Source organism: Hyla sarda, chromosome 9 (genome assembly GCF_029499605.1).
Source record: "Hyla sarda isolate aHylSar1 chromosome 9, aHylSar1.hap1, whole genome shotgun sequence".
Classification (NCBI taxonomy): domain Eukaryota; kingdom Metazoa; phylum Chordata; class Amphibia; order Anura; family Hylidae; genus Hyla; species Hyla sarda.
Genome location: NC_079197.1, coordinates 14,016,007 through 14,031,991, shown reverse-complemented (window position 1 = coordinate 14,031,991; position 15,985 = coordinate 14,016,007). Strand labels below are relative to the sequence as shown.

The 15,985-nt window shown below is 43.8% G+C and overlaps 1 protein-coding gene across 1 annotated transcript in view; it reads right to left on the bottom strand.

Moving 5' to 3' along the window:
• LOC130291779 (collagen alpha-1(I) chain-like) overlaps positions 1–15,985 on the bottom strand; it is a 233,582-nt gene that overhangs the window by 18,815 nt on the left and 198,782 nt on the right. Inside the window, exons 39-53 of the mRNA XM_056541029.1 lie at positions 14,851–14,958; positions 13,790–13,843; positions 11,232–11,285; positions 7,210–7,263; positions 6,272–6,379; positions 5,881–5,934; positions 5,681–5,788; positions 5,437–5,490; positions 5,297–5,350; positions 4,037–4,090; positions 3,093–3,146; positions 2,801–2,908; positions 2,650–2,703; positions 2,032–2,085; positions 1,444–1,497 (exon numbers count right to left, since the gene is read on the bottom strand). Coding sequence (XP_056397004.1) covers positions 1,444–1,497; positions 2,032–2,085; positions 2,650–2,703; positions 2,801–2,908; positions 3,093–3,146; positions 4,037–4,090; positions 5,297–5,350; positions 5,437–5,490; positions 5,681–5,788; positions 5,881–5,934; positions 6,272–6,379; positions 7,210–7,263; positions 11,232–11,285; positions 13,790–13,843; positions 14,851–14,958 — 1,026 coding nt within the window. The remainder of the gene's footprint in view (positions 1–1,443; positions 1,498–2,031; positions 2,086–2,649; positions 2,704–2,800; positions 2,909–3,092; positions 3,147–4,036; positions 4,091–5,296; positions 5,351–5,436; positions 5,491–5,680; positions 5,789–5,880; positions 5,935–6,271; positions 6,380–7,209; positions 7,264–11,231; positions 11,286–13,789; positions 13,844–14,850; positions 14,959–15,985) is intronic.

The following is a 15,985-nucleotide window of genomic DNA, read 5'->3' as shown; positions in this document are numbered from 1 at the left end:
TCACTAGGCTTCGCCCATGCCCCAAGCCGCTGCCGCTCTCTTCAGTGTCTCACAGCAGCTGTGTGACGTCACTAAGCTCTGCCCACGCCCCAAGCCGCTGCTGCTGCTCTCTGCTGGGTCTCGCAGCAGTGGTGACGTCACTAAGCTTCGCCCATGCCCCAAGCCGCTGCTGCTCACTGCTGGGTCTCCAGCAGTGATGATGTCACTAAGATCCGCCCATGCCCCAAGCCGCTGCCGCTCTCTTCAGTGTCTCACAGCAGTGGTGACGCCACTAAGCTCTGCCCACGCCCCCAAGGCGCTGCTGCTCTCTGCGGGGCCTCGCAGCAGCGGTGACGTCACTAGGCTTCGCCCATGGCCAAAGCAGCTGCTTCTCTCTGCTGGGTCTCGCAGCAGCGGTGATGTCACTAAGCTCCGCCCATGCCCCAAGCCGCTGCTGCTCTCTGTGGGGTCTTGCAGCAGCGGTGATGTCACTAAGCTCCGCCCATGCTTCAAGCCGCTGCTGCTCTCTGCGTGGTCTTGCAGCAGCGGTGACGTCACTAAGCTCCGCCCATGCTTCAAGCCGCTGCTGCTGCTGAAGCTTAACAGAGAAGATTACCGGAGATCCTCGCCACGGAACGGGACAAGGTAAGTACAATTGTCACCAGTGTCACCTGCACTATATGTCGGTACCGACAGGTTAGTGCAGATGACACTGGTGACAGATTTCCTTTAAGGAATATAGAACCATGTCGGCGTAGTAGTTGACAGGGGAAGATGTGGTGTTGACTGAATAGGAGCTCCAATCTGGATGGTGATGTTGGAGATGAAGACATGAGGTAAGAGAAGAGTAGTTTGAGATGTGGAAACACCTTCTTAAAGGAGTACACCAGGTTAGGAAAATGAATCCCTGTTGGCATCGTGGGGGTTCAACCGCTGGGACCCCCTGCGATCTCCCGTACGACGCCTCAACTCTCTGCATGAAAAGAGCTGAGTCGACCACCTCAATGGAGGCAGCGTGTTGGCCACAGCTTCATGTGGTGGTTGACATGCCTCCATTCATGAGGAGAGCCGGGATGTCGTACTGGAGATCGCAGGGGGTCCAGCAGTCGCCCCCCCATAATATGACATTGATTACCAATCTTTAGGATAGGGCAAAATATTTCTTTAATGGTCCACAAATGTTGAGATAATTTGTGTTTTTGCCTTTCTGTCAGGGGTTCCAGTGTTTTTCACAGCAAGAATAGAACCAGAACTGGAACCCCAATGGGAATCTGACCGGCTCCATTATAAGCCAATAGGGTCTGATCATATTAATGGAGATCATAATTGTCACAGCTGTCATGGCTCCATTATGAACACAAACCATGATTGTAGGCCTAACCGAACCTAAGACGATTGGAAGTGATTCAACCAGAAGTGTAGGGATTCAATACACAGTACATAGGAAATTACATCAGTCAGTACCTTCTCTCCCTTCTGTCCAGGTCTTCCCTCTTGGCCTGGATTCCCAAGGGGTCCCTTGGAGAAGAACACAGAGCAATAATGTTATATGTCTCCTTTGCTCAAATCAAGTAATATGCACTTTCTAAGGAAGTGTTTCCCAACCAGGGTGCCTCCAGCTGCTGCAAAAATACAACTCCCAGCATGCCGAGACAGCCAAAGGCATGCTGGAAGTTGTAGTTTTGCAACAGCTGGAGGCACCCTGGTTGGGAAACATTGTTCAGAGAGCGTATGCAAATGGTCCTATTATGTTCTGAAACTGCCCCTTTTACACTCTATGTCAGTCTTTCCCAACCAATGTGCCTCCTACTTTTGCAAAAAAAAAAAACTCCCAGCCTAAGGCTGTCCGGGCATGCTGGGAGATGTAGTTTTGCATCAGCTGGAGGCACCCTGGTTGGGAAACACCGCTTTAAGGCCTTATGCAAATGGTCATATTATGGCACCATACAACCTCTGACTGGTAGGAGCGACAACAGAGCACCCATAGACTCCATCTTCACCCCTACTAGATGAACCACACATGAGTTACTTACAGACAGGTTTTACACCTACCACTTGTCCAGGTTCCCCTGGTTTCCCAGGTTGTCCTTTTTCGCCATGTGCACCCTAATAAAGTAAAACAGGTGTCTATGAAGCCTCTATTTAGGTTACAACCTATAAATGCTTTTATATATATATATATATATATATATATATATATATATATATATATTACAGATAGGAGACAGGTGGGTAAACACGGCGCTGAACAGGTCAACTCAGGTAGTATTAGCAAACAGGTCTATTCCCAAGATGCAACGTGTTTCGCAGCGTAAACCAGCTGCTTCATCAGGCCATTAGCACTCCACGGGCATCTGGGTAAAGGAGTATGCACAGCAGCTCATCACACCACACCTGAGAAGGTGGTGTGATGAACTGCTTTGCACATTCCTTTATGTATATATATATATATATATATATATATATATATACACACACACTGTAGATGCTGTATTATATTACAGTAGATATATATATTTTTTTCTTTTTAGTATTATAAACATATATTTATTTTATTCATATATATATATATGTATATATATATAAAATTCATAATAATAATAATAATAACTATTATATATTTTAAATAAATAATAATATAAATAAATATACAGTATATATACAGTGTACCTCTCTGCCAGGGGCCCCTGCTGCTCCAGTCTCACCGGCAGCTCCTGGTGGTCCCTTTGAAGAATAATAGAATATATTTTTACTGACATTACTATCAATATATAACATCATTAGAACCCATTTATAACACTGGTGAGGAGATATATTTTACCTGCACTCCAGGAATGCCCTCGGGTCCTGTGTCCCCCTTATGTCCTTCAGGTCCTGCGATCCCAGTCGGACCTTCTGCACCTTTATTCCCAGGTGGACCCGCTGGACCCTGCAGTAAATCGCAAGGATTTTGAGAATCAACCTACAAGCCGGTCTCATTGCTCAGCCTTGGTCCCTGACACCAGTGTTTTTCAATGTATGAATCTCCAATGTATGAACTTCAGCCATTGTTGTGGAACAGCTGGAGGGCCACACGTTGGGGGACACTGGCAAGACACTTTACACCCACTCACCGAGTTCCCGCTGTGTCCCTGGTCGCCTTTTTCTCCTTTTGCTCCATGCGGCCCCTAAAACCAAGGAATATCATTAAAGGGTAGTTATTTCTGTTTGTTCATACGTAGGTAAAGGACAATATTTACACTTAAAATTGGGCAGAGAACAAACACAGGATGGTGAAGATCAAGAAACTATTTACCCTGCTGAAGCACATTGTCACATTCCCATCAGAAAGACGTTGGGAGTGATTGTTTGCGGAGACAAACTGTGGAAACGACTTGTTATACTGTATGCAAGCGATGTTAAAACTACTTTTAACCCTTTCCCGTAGCAGTGATTTTTTTCTCCAGCGTTTTTGTTACATTTTTCACTTTTCCCAGTATAATCAACACTGTTTAAAAACAGTGTTTCCCAACCAGTGTGCTTCCAGGTGTAGCAAAACTACAACTCCCAGCATGCCCAGACAGCCGTTGCCCGGACAGTGACATGGACAGAGGTGTCAGCAGAGAGGATTGCGGTTAGACTGGAAAGAACTACACAACTTCCTCTGGAGCATACAGCAGCTGATAACTACTGGAAGGATTAAGATTTTTAAATAAAAGTAATTTACAAATCTGTATAACTTTCTGGCACCAGATGATTTATAAAAATGTTTTTTTTCCACCAAAGATTGTCCCTTTGGATTATGTTGGGCCAGTATATGTGATTATATTGCAAAAGATAAATAAATAAATAAATATACATATGATTTTTTCTATATGATATACTTTATCCCTACAATGGGACCATATGGACAACATATCCCAATGGTACCCCTATGCAGTGGAATACATTGCAGTCTTCTGTCGGAGGTATACAGAGCAACATAGTTGTTTTCAAATATATGTAAAAGACTGAAATAAGTAAACACTTTAGAACATTACATTGAGTGTAACAGGTGCAGTTTTAGAACTCCACATACCGGAACTCCTCGTGGTCCAGGATCGCCAGATGTACCTGGAAAACCTAAATCACCCTGCAAAGAAAAGTAAGAACCATGAGCACAGATATTATTCATAGTCATCTCTCCATCAGCTACTTGAAAACTACCACACCTGGTTGCCGATCTCAAGACATCCTGGGAACTGTATTTTCCCTTACGTCATATTGCAGCACAACAGTGGGGATTTCTCCTTGCAGACTGATTGGACAAATAGAACTTTTAATGGTTAAGCCATATTATAAAAAGACCACCAATTTTGTTTATTTCTGTCCTTTGTTGTTTGACAGGTTGATTCCTATACCTTAAACATAGGGGTGATTTCCAGAGTGGGGCTCCGGCTCTCTCAGCTGTATGAAGCAGTAGTGGCACATGCTGTCTGCTGCTTCATGAATTGTTTTTGGGTGCACTAGACATACTCAAGTACAGCACTCAGGAATCTCCAGGTCTCTTACTTACAGTGCATAGAGTAGACTGCACAAGCCACTTACCACTCCATACAGCTGAGAGAGCTGGGGCCCCATTCTGGAGACCAGAGGAGTGTCCCACTGGTCGAAACCACCATGATCAGATACTTATGTGGAAAGGAATGCTTCCTTTAGGAAACAAGAACACCTATTGCTTTCCTTCTCCAGGCCCAGGAGAGGTTGCAAAGCTTCCAAAAACCTATAAATCCTGCTGGATATAAGATACTATAGTCTTCTCCTACTCCTGAAGTCCTGAAAATGTGATGCGTCCTCAGAGTCCATTTTGCCAGGGCTCTTTCTACCTCTGTAGCTGAGCACTCCATAGTTTCTACAGATCAGATTTGTTGCTTAGCCTCATGGTATCTGACCTGCACAGGAGATCCCTCCCTGGGATTCTTCTTGCTACATCCCCACTATTGTGCTGCTGATAGGATGTAAGGGAGGTTTATGATTTAGAATGTAAATCTGTTTTCCCTAATTCTTTTCAGCAGCACCAGACTCTCTCATTTTTTTAGACAATCTTGATTCAATAAATTACACAAGGGGGTTAAGTTTGGTGTTTCATTTATAGTTTAGCTTTATCATCATAAGTTCTATCTGTCCTATCAGTCAACAGGGCGGAGAACTCCCCAATAATGTACTGCTGAAAGGGATAAGAGAAAACAGGTTTACATTCTAAACTGTAAACTTCCCAACAGCTGAAGAGTCACCGGATACAGACCCCTAAGTCACACATCTAAAATTTGGCATTAGATGGTGTGTACAACAGCATTACCTTCATTCCTCTTGGACCATCTTGTGCCGCTCTTCCCATTTTCCCAGGTGGTCCCTACAATGTATAATTTAATAAAATATATAAAAATGGAGATTACTTTTTTTTCCCACACACATCATTAGGTATTAATAGGAACATACCATGTCTCCTATAGGCCCATGAGGTCCAGGTACTCCCATCAATCCAGGTTGACCCTGTAGAATAACATTTATTACATTAAACCATATAGAAAGGATCCGATGGGGTTGTCCCTTGTCGTGTTTAAATGGAGTGTACAGGAAATATTATTGGATTCATTGGTGAACTCCGGTGCCCAACCTTTACCATCATTTTCAGAAAGGTCCAGACTGTCCTAATGGTACAAACAATGTCTTGCCTTCTCACCTGATGTCCTATCAGCCCCTTTTCACCCTTAGGGCCTCGAGCTCCTCTCTCTCCCATAATTCCACTTGGCCCAGGATTTCCAGCACTACCACATGGTCCTAATTCTCCCTGGCATAAGATGTATAATGTTTAAGGCAATTGAACAATATAGTTGTATTGTAAAAACAATTCTCAATCGAAAACATTGATTCCATCCAAACCTTATCTCCAGGGGGTCCAGGATCTCCAATATCTCCGATCTCCCCCACATCTCCCTAGACAGAGAAAACAATGGAGTCTTTAGAGAACGGTACTCCGCTGCTCAGCATTTGAAACAAACTGTTCCGAACGCTGGAGCTGTGATGTCATAGCCCTGCCCCCTCATGACATCATGCCCCGCCCCCTCAATGCAAGTCTATGGGAGGGGGCGTGACGCCCCCTCCCATAGACTTGCATTGAGGGGCGGGGTGTGACTTCATGAAGGGGCGAGGCTATGACATCATGAGCTCCCGATACCGGCTCCAGCGTTCTGAACAGTTTGTTCGAAACGCTGAGCAGCAGAGTACCCCTTTAATACTGCTGCATCTTTATTAGTTTTGTGAGGAGCTGTACCTCCTTTCCTGACACTCCTGGAGGACCTGGCAGACCCGGTGAACCTCTTTCTCCAGGATCCCCAATAGGTCCAACTGGTCCTATGTTTCCTGGCAGACCAATGCCACCCTAGAAGAGAGAAATACGTTATTTCAGATCTCAGTTCTTAAAGGGGTATTCCAGGAAAAAAAAAATATATCAACTGGCTCCAGAAAGTTAAACAGATTTGTAAATTACTTCTAGTAAAAAAATCTTAATCCTTCCAGTACTGCTGAAGTTGAGTTGTTCTTTTCTGTCTAAGTGCTCTCTGATGACACCTGTCTCGGGAACCGCCCAGTTTAGAACCAAATCCCCATAGCAAACCTCTCCTACTCTGTGCAGTTCCCGAGACAAGCAGAGATGTCAGCAGAGAGCACTGTTGCCAGACAGAAAACAACAACTCAACTTCAGCAGCTGATAATTATTGAAAGGATTAAGATTTTTTAATAGAAGTAATTGATATAAAAAAAAGTAATTGATATAAAAAAAAAGTTTTTTCCTGGAATACCCCTTTAAAGATTTCTGTTTTTACAGGCAAAATGAGTCTCAAAATGTCAGTGTTTTCAGGAGATGTACTGGCCAGAAGTCCAATAGACTTTCAGGGGACTTCTGGCAAACACATTTACTTATCGCTTTAGAATCGGAGCAAGTCTCAGGCTGCACAGTTGCGGTGGATTTTTGAAAAGATATCCCGCCACCGGACCATCCTTGGATGTACATTATAATTTTAGGTCTGTAATAATTACAGATGTAAAACAAAACCACATAAAACTGAATTAAACTGTGAAAAGAACGGCCATTTTGGAAATTTTTCTGACCTTTTTTTGGGATGTTTCATACGTATCTCAATATGAGTACCAAAAACAGTGTATGAACTTAGCCTTACAACTGGACATTCCAAACTGGTTTTTCATACTGACCTGTTCTCCTTTCTTTCCGACTGGACCTTCAGCTCCAGTAGAACCTGGTGCACCCTGGAGAACACAGACAGGAGAAAACATGAGAAAGAGATCCCAATGTGAGGGACTTCAATATAAAAAATCACCAAAAAAATTTAGAACCCGTAGATCAACTAGTATTGTGATCTACACCACAAACTGCAACAGGGCTGATAATAATCATGAAAAAAATAGCAATGCCAAACATATTTTAGAAAAATTGGAATATATATATTTATTTAAAATGTAAATAAACACAAAAAACGCCACCTGACGAAACTCTATAACCTGGTACCTGCAGATTGTACTGTATTGTATATATCATCTGCTCAGCTCCTCCTGCTCTATAACCTGACACCTGCAGATTGTACTGTATTGTATATATCATCTGCTCAGCTCCTCCTGCTCTATAACCTGATACCTGCAGATTGTACTTTATTGTATATATATCATCTGCTCAGCTCTTCCTGCTCTATAACATTATACCTGCAGATTGTATTGTATTGTATATATCATCTGCTCAGCTCCTCCTGCTCTATGACATGTTCCCTGCAGATTGTTCTGTATTGTATATATCATCTGCTCAGCTCTTCCTGCTCTATTACATGATACCTGCAGATTGTACTGTATTGTATATATCATCTGCTCAGCTCCTCCTGCTCTATAACATGATACCTGCAGATTGTACTGTATTGTATATATCATCTGCTCAGCTCCTCCTGCTCTATAACCTGACACCTGCAGATTGTACTGTATTGTATATATCATCTGCTCAGCTCCTCCTGCTCTATAACCTGATACCTGCAGATTGTACTTTATTGTATATATATCATCTGCTCAGCTCTTCCTGCTCTATAACATTATACCTGCAGATTGTATTGTATTGTATATATCATCTGCTCAGCTCCTCCTGCTCTATGACATGTTCCCTGCAGATTGTTCTGTATTGTATATATCATCTGCTCAGCTCTTCCTGCTCTATTACATGATACCTGCAGATTGTACTGTATTGTATATATCATCTGCTCAGCTCCTCCTGCTCTATAACATGATACCTGCAGATTGTACTGTATTGTATATATCATCTGCTCAGCTCCTCCTGCTCTATAACATGATACCTGTAGATTGTTCTGTATTGTGTATTTCATCTGCTCAGCTCTTCCTGCTCTATAACATGATACCTGCAGATTGTTCTGTATTGTGTATTTCATCTGCTCAGCTCTTCCTGCTCTATAACATGATACCTGCAGATTATACTGTATTGTATATATCATCTGCTCAGCTCCTCCTGCTCTATAACATGTTACCTGCAGATTGTACTGTATTATATCTATCATCTGCTCAGCTCCTCCTGCTCTATAACATAATATCTGCAGATTGTACTGTATTGTATATATCATCTGCTCAGCTCCTCCTGCTCTATAACATGATGCCTACAGATTGTAATGTATTGTATATATCATCTGCTCAGCTCCTCCTGCTCTATAACATGATACCTGCAGATTGTACTGTATTGCATATAACATTTCCTCAGCTCCTCCTGCTCTATAACATGATCCCCGCAAATAGTACTGTATTGTGTATATCATCTGCTCAGCTCCTCCTGCTCTATAACATGATACCTGCAGATTGTACTGTATTGTATATAACATCTCCTCAGCTCCTCCTGCTCTATAACATGATACCCGCAGATTGTACTGTATTGTATATATCATCTGCTCAGCTCCTCCTGCTCTATAACATGATCCCTGCAGATTGTTCTGTATTGTGTATATCATCTGCTCAGCTCCTCCTGCTCTATAACATGATACCTGCAGATTGTAATGTATTCTATATATCATCTGCTCAGCTCCTCCTGCTCTATAACATGTTACCTGCAGATTGTACTGTATTGTATATATCATCTGATCAGCTCCTCCTGCTCTATAACATGATACCTGCAGATTGTACTGTATTGTATATATCATCTGCTCAGCTCTTCCTGCTCTGTAACATGATACCTGCAGATTGTACTGTATTGTATATATCCTCCTGCTCTATAACATGATACCTGCAGATTGTACTGTATTGTATATATCATCTGCTCAGCTCCTCCTGCTCTATAACATGATACCTGCAGATTGTTCTGTATTGTGTATATCATCTGCTCAGCTCTTCCTGCTCTATAACATGATACCTGCAGATTGTTCTGTATTGTGTATATCATCTGCTCAGCTCCTCCTGCTCTATAACATGATACCTGCAGATTGTACTGTATTGTGTATATCATCTGCTCAGCTCCTCCTGCTCTATAACATGATACCTGCAGAATATCCTGTATTGTATATATCATCTGCTCAGCTCCTCCTGCTCTATAACATGATCCCTGCAGATTGTACTGTATTGTATATATCATCTGCTCAGCTCCTCCTGCCCTATAACATGTTACCTGCAGATTGTACTGTATTGTATATATCATCTGCTCAGCTCCTCCTGCTCTATAACATGATACATGCAGATTGTACTGTATTGTATCTATCATCTGCTCAGCTCCTCCTGCTCTATAACATGATACCTGCAGATTGTACTGTATTTCATATATCATCTGCTCAGCTCCTCCTGCTCTATAACATGATACCTGCAGATTGTTTCGTATTGTATATATCATCTGCTCAGCTCCTCCTGCTCTATAACATGATACCTGCAGATTGTACTGCATTGTATATATCATCTGCTCAGCTCCTCCTGCTTTATAACATGATACCTGCAGATTATACTGTACTGTATATATATCATCTGCTCAGCTCCTCCTGCTCTATAACATGTTACCTTCAGATTGTACTGTATTGTATATATCATCTACTCAGCTCCTCCAGCTCTATAACATGATACCTCCTGTAGATTGTACTGTATTGTATATATCATCTGCTCAGCTCCTCCTGCTCTATGACATGATACCTGCAGATTGTACTGTATTCTATATATCATCTGCTCAGCTCCTCCTGCTCTATAACATGATGCCTGCAGATGGTATTGTATTCTATATATCATCTGCTCAGCTCCTTCTGCCCTATAACATGATCCCTGCAGATTGTACTGTATTGTATATATCATCTGCTCAGCTCCTCCTGCCCTATAACATGATATCTGCAGATTGTATTGTATTGTATATATCATCTGCTCAGCTCCTGCTGCTCTATAACATGATGCCCTTTATAACAAGATGACCTTTATAACAAGATGACCTTTGCTGGGCTTTTGCAGCCTAGGGGAACACCCCCTGGAATTTTAAGGCTCATTTGCATATCAATTCAAATCTTGATATCTTGGTGCCGAAGGGGTCAATTACCAAAACAAAGGCATATATGGCTTCAGGGTCAGAAGCCCTATACAGCTATGGCCTTAGTTCATACACCAAAAAACTGCTGATGGGTCCCCTTAAATATATGAAACAGAGTCAAAACCCATAACATCATGCATCAACAGCAACTTTCTGACTGTTTCCACTTATCCACCGCAAAAGCCAATAAATAGAGTAAAAAAAGTTCTTATTATACATTAGACATCAAAGACTTTTATTTTTAGACTTTATAACCTAAGGTGAAGCTTCAGTTTAGATCTATGATGCATTATATTGTCTAGTCACAGTTATGGGAAGAGGACTAGTATATTAATTGCATGACTACACCCTAATAAAACTATACATACACCTAGCAACCATATATACACAAACTAAAAGCTCCGCATGCAATGACTAAGGAGCAGATAAGTGGCTAAATGACCAAACTGCATGAGGACTCCTTAGAGGCCCACTTCGTTATGATCAGGTTAGACCAGTGTTTCCCAACCAGGGTGCTTCCAGCTGTTGCAAAAATACAACTCCCAGCATGCCCGGACAGCCAAAGGCTGTCTGGAAATGCTGGAAGTTGTAGTTTTGCAACAGCTGGAGGCACCCTGGTTGGGAAACACTGACTTAATTCTATAATAGCACTTTTACTAATATTTTGTTGAAATGATAAACTCACCTGCTCCCCATCCAACCCACTGACCCCTTGGTCTCCAATTGTTCCCATCATGCCCTAAAACAGAGAAAATGATAAAAGTGAATGTATATACTGTGTGTTCTAGGGTCACCACTGATTTACATTATTATAAGCAATAAACCATAGAGGCAGCCTGTGGAGCTGCAGTGTGGCCCACAGAGGGAGAGGGCCAGGGGTCAGGTCCTGGAAAAAAAAGTGTGGGAACTGCCCCAAGATTTCCACTTACAGAATGGATCTGCAGAACTCCTGCTAATGAAAATGGTGTTCCTGCTGGGAAAAAAGTGCAGGAACTCAGTTCCCACGCATTCCTGCAGGACTTGAGCCCTGGAGAGGGCCCAGTAATGATTGGCCCCTACTCCTTTTGCTTTAAAACTGTATTAACACCCCTCTATTTACCAGCTGCCTAGAGCGCCCTCTTGAGCATCCGAAGTCAAAACCACCCACTCACAGTCAGCTCAGCCAGCAGCAACCCCACCCCGCATACGGTGACACTGACATGTGCATTCTTCAGCCTGTCAGAGGAGCAAAGCGCCGCAGCGCTCCTCCCTGAGTCACAGGCGGGATCATCCAGGTCAGGTCCAGCATCCTGGCAGCATGCCCACCAGCTACCCAAACACCCCCCAATGCACACCGCGCTCCTCTCTGAGGTCCATGACAGTGCGTACTTTGAATTGCTGCTGTCAACTGCCCCACCCCAAGGGGGTGGCAAAATTAGCTTTTTCCTAGGGTGGCAAAAAACACCAGCCCTGCTCTTTACCCTTCTCCACATATGTGTTTTTCAGTAGAAGTTTGAGCCTTTGATTCCTACTTCCTACTCTCTTCGTTTCCAACCCCCTACCCCTATCACAGACTTAAATGTGCACTCTCAGATAAAAAAAAAATTATATATACATCTTGGAAAAACATTAACCTTTCTATTATACTTCATACAAAATGTTATCTCCTTTTTATAGAAATCATAACTTATACAAAACACCACTAGGGGTCCCCATACCATCTAGGACAAAATCCTGTCTGGCTGCAGCATCATCTTTGTCCAAGCTTAAGTACAGGCAGGGACATAGTCCAGGAAGTGAGGGCGGCACTATTACTCCTCTGTGCTCACTCCTGTACTATCAGACTGCAGTATAAAAACTGAGAGGAAGGGGTTACAGAGCAGCCCTTAGTGACTGGATGAAGAGACCCGGCACAGCAGACTCAGGGAGGAAGAAGAGTCATGCAGAGTGAAGACACGCCCCTCCAAAGCAATAATGACAAACCAAGTGAGCAAGAGAAGGAAGGTATTTGCAAGAGAAATATAGGTGCTAGACACAAAAATTATAGGCACATGATCAGGATTACGTACTTATTTCCTGCCTTCACGTCTTCTATAGACATGAATAGAAGGGACATGGCGTGATGTCACTAGGGGGCGTGGCTGTGACATCACGTCCTCGTTTTGGAGGCAGCACCCCGCCACAGAATGCCGGGGGCTGCACTGAGATCGCGGGGGTCCCTAGCGGCGGGACCCCTGCGATCATACATCTTATCCCCTATACTTTGGATAGGGGTTAAGATGTACTGTATAAAGCCAGAATACCCCTTTAAGTCAGTTTTTTAATCAAGAAGAAAAAGCGCGGTCAACCCAGATTTCAAACCCCAGGGCTGAAGCCCAGGAGTCATTAACTCCCCTCTTAATAAGTCCCCTAAAATATAACTTTTATTAGTGTGATAAAATATTCCCACTCAATTGGTTAAAAATAAATGTCAGAGTGTTGCTTGAACAGTGAAAAATAACCAGTGGGGGACCCCCTGTCTGATAATGTAACTGTTTTAGCGGCGCTGCAGCCTGCCGCAATGGCAACACTATGACGTGCAACTTAAAATATAAGCACAGCCACCCCCGACATGTTTCGCTGTTGAGACAGCGTTATCAAGAGGTAATGTGGCTACAATGTGACCCAAACACCGGCGGGGCTATTTATAAGCTGGTGTCACTCATCATCATTAGTGGACCGGTCTCCTAATCCAATCAGGAGACCTGTAACGGACCCTTGACGCCCCAGCCAATGCTAGAAGCCGAACCGGAACCCTTCCGGGTCAAGACTCTACCTGCGCACCTATCCTAATACCGTTTATGACGTAAGACCAAGGTGGGAGTCTCTCAACAACCGTCACTGCGTGACCGGATCTTGCCTCACGCGAGAATTCGCTGCGCCTGCGTGGTTAGCAGCGCTAGATACTAGTCAATTGCGCGTGCGCCGAGCTCGGCGCCGTACTGCGCATGTTTCCGGACTTAGACTCAGACCGCTGGATGACAGCGCCTTTTGTGTTTTTTTGAGTTTGGTCAACCCAGATTTTCCATCAGACAAAATAATCATCCGGTTATGTACATAACTGGACCAAAACGGGAGAATGTAAGAATGTATTGGATACGATTTGTCAATAGAAGTCAATGGATACGTCTAGATATAGGATTCTATACGATTTTTAAGAATCGAATCGTATGAACCTGATGTTTGCAAAAATCGTGATGTGAATGTGACCTTAAAGAGACTCACCTTCTCTCCTTTCTCACCAGGAGGCCCGTCAACCCCAGGAAGTCCTTCTCGACCCTAAAACAGAAGCAATCAGAGAAATTAGGACCTGTTCACACTACAAAATTTCTACTAGTAAAATTTCTTGCGGCTTGTGCTTGCAGAAACCTCTCATTGATCTCAATGGAATTCTGCTGCTCAGTTAAAGGGGTACTTCGGTGAAAACCTTTTTTCTTTTAAATCAACTGGTGGCAGAAAGTTAAACATATTTGTAAATTACTTCTATTACAAAATCTTAATCCTTCCAGTACATATTAGCTACTGAATGCTACAGAGGAAATTCCTTTCTTTTTGGAACACTGATGACATCACGAACACAGTGCTCTCTGCTGACATCTCTGTCCATTTTAGCAACCGTGCATAGCAGATGCATAGCAGATGCATAGCAGATGTATGCTAAGGGCAGCATGGTGGCTCAGTGGTTAGCACTGCTGCCTTGCAGTGCTGGGGACTTGGGTTCAAATCCCACTAAGGACAACACAAAATAAAGCTTTATTATAATAACGTCAGCAGAGAGAACTGTGGTTGTGATGTCATCAGAGAGCATTCCAAAAAGAAAAGAATTTCCTCTGTAGTATTCAGCAGCTAATAAGTACAGGAAGGATTAAGATTTTTTAATAGAAGTAATTTACAAATATGTTTAACTTTCTGCCACCAGTTGATTTAAAAGAAAAAAGGTTTTCACCGGAGTACCCCTTTAACACTACGGAACACACTCCGATTCTACGGAGGGATGGGGCATCGGGCAGGAGATCGTTGGGGGGCCCAGTGGTCGAGTCCCCCATGATCAGACACTTATGCCCTATCCTGTGGATAAAGGGTTAAGTTGTCCAATACCAGAGTACCTCTTTAAGCAGCCATAGACATGCAGAAGCGTGATTGTCCACAAGCCATAACAGAATGTATAATCTTGTAGACCTAAGGAAGGCGCCAGAGGGCACCAAAATGCGTTGGCCTATTCACAATGGAGGCCAATCAAACTCTACTGTGACATTTTCTAGTGAAATAAAAGAAAACCTACTTACGGTATATCCTATAGGTCCAACAGCACCATCAATCCCAGGGGGGCCAGGATCTCCTGGAGGTCCGCTCTTCCCAGACTCCCCATCAGACCCAGAATTACCAGGTGGACCCTACAAGAGCAGAACAATTATTACTTATAAAAGCAAGATGTCCAACAATATATCCCATGATGGCAATAGTAACAATACAATATCACATTTGTGCAACTTTTTACTTTATTAGAACAAAGGGGACACTGCAGCATTGTGATAGAGCAGTGGTCTCCAATCAGTGTGCCTCCAGCGATTGCAAAACTACAACTCCCAGCCGTTGGCTGTCCAAGCATGCTGAGAGTTGTAGTTTTGCAACTGCTGATGGTCCACAATTTGGAGAACTAGGTAATAGAGCATGAATTTTCCCAAATCCAAAGGGTATTTTACTACAAGATCCATTGAATAGGTTTGATGCTTGCGCTTGAATTTCTGTGCTCAATTATATCAGCAGCATGTAGTACTTTATGTTGCCTGTGGAGGCACTGCAGAAGAATTGAACTCTTGATCCCAGCTTCATACAGCCGATTACTGTGCGTCCTAGCATATGTACTACCATATCTGTTGAAAAGTATTACTCATTGTAGTAGTTCAATAAGCTAATAAATGCCATGTACTAGTTGTTACGCCGAGCGCTCCGGGTCCCCGCTCCTCCCCGGAGCGCTCGCTTCACTCTCCCCGCTGCAGCGCTCCGGTCACGTCCTCTGACCCGGGGCGCTGCGATTCCGCTGCCAGCCGGGATGCGATTCGCGATGCGGGTAGCGCCCGCTCGCGATGCGCACCCCGGCTCCCCTACCTGACTCGCTCTCCGTCTGTTCTGTCCCGGCGCGCGCGGCCCCGCTCCCTAGGGCGCGCGCGCGCCGGGTCTCTGCGATTTAAAGGGCCACTGCGCCGCTGATTGGCGCAGTGGTTCCAATTAGTGTGTTCACCTGTGCACTGCCCTATATCACCTCACTTCCCCTGCACTCCCTTGCCGGATCTTGTTGCCTTGTGCCAGTGAAAGCGTTCCTTGTGTGTTCCTTGCCTGTGTTTCCAGACCTTCTGCCGTTGCCCCTGACTACGATCCTTGCTGCCTGCCCCGACCTTCTGCTACGTCCGACCTTGCTTC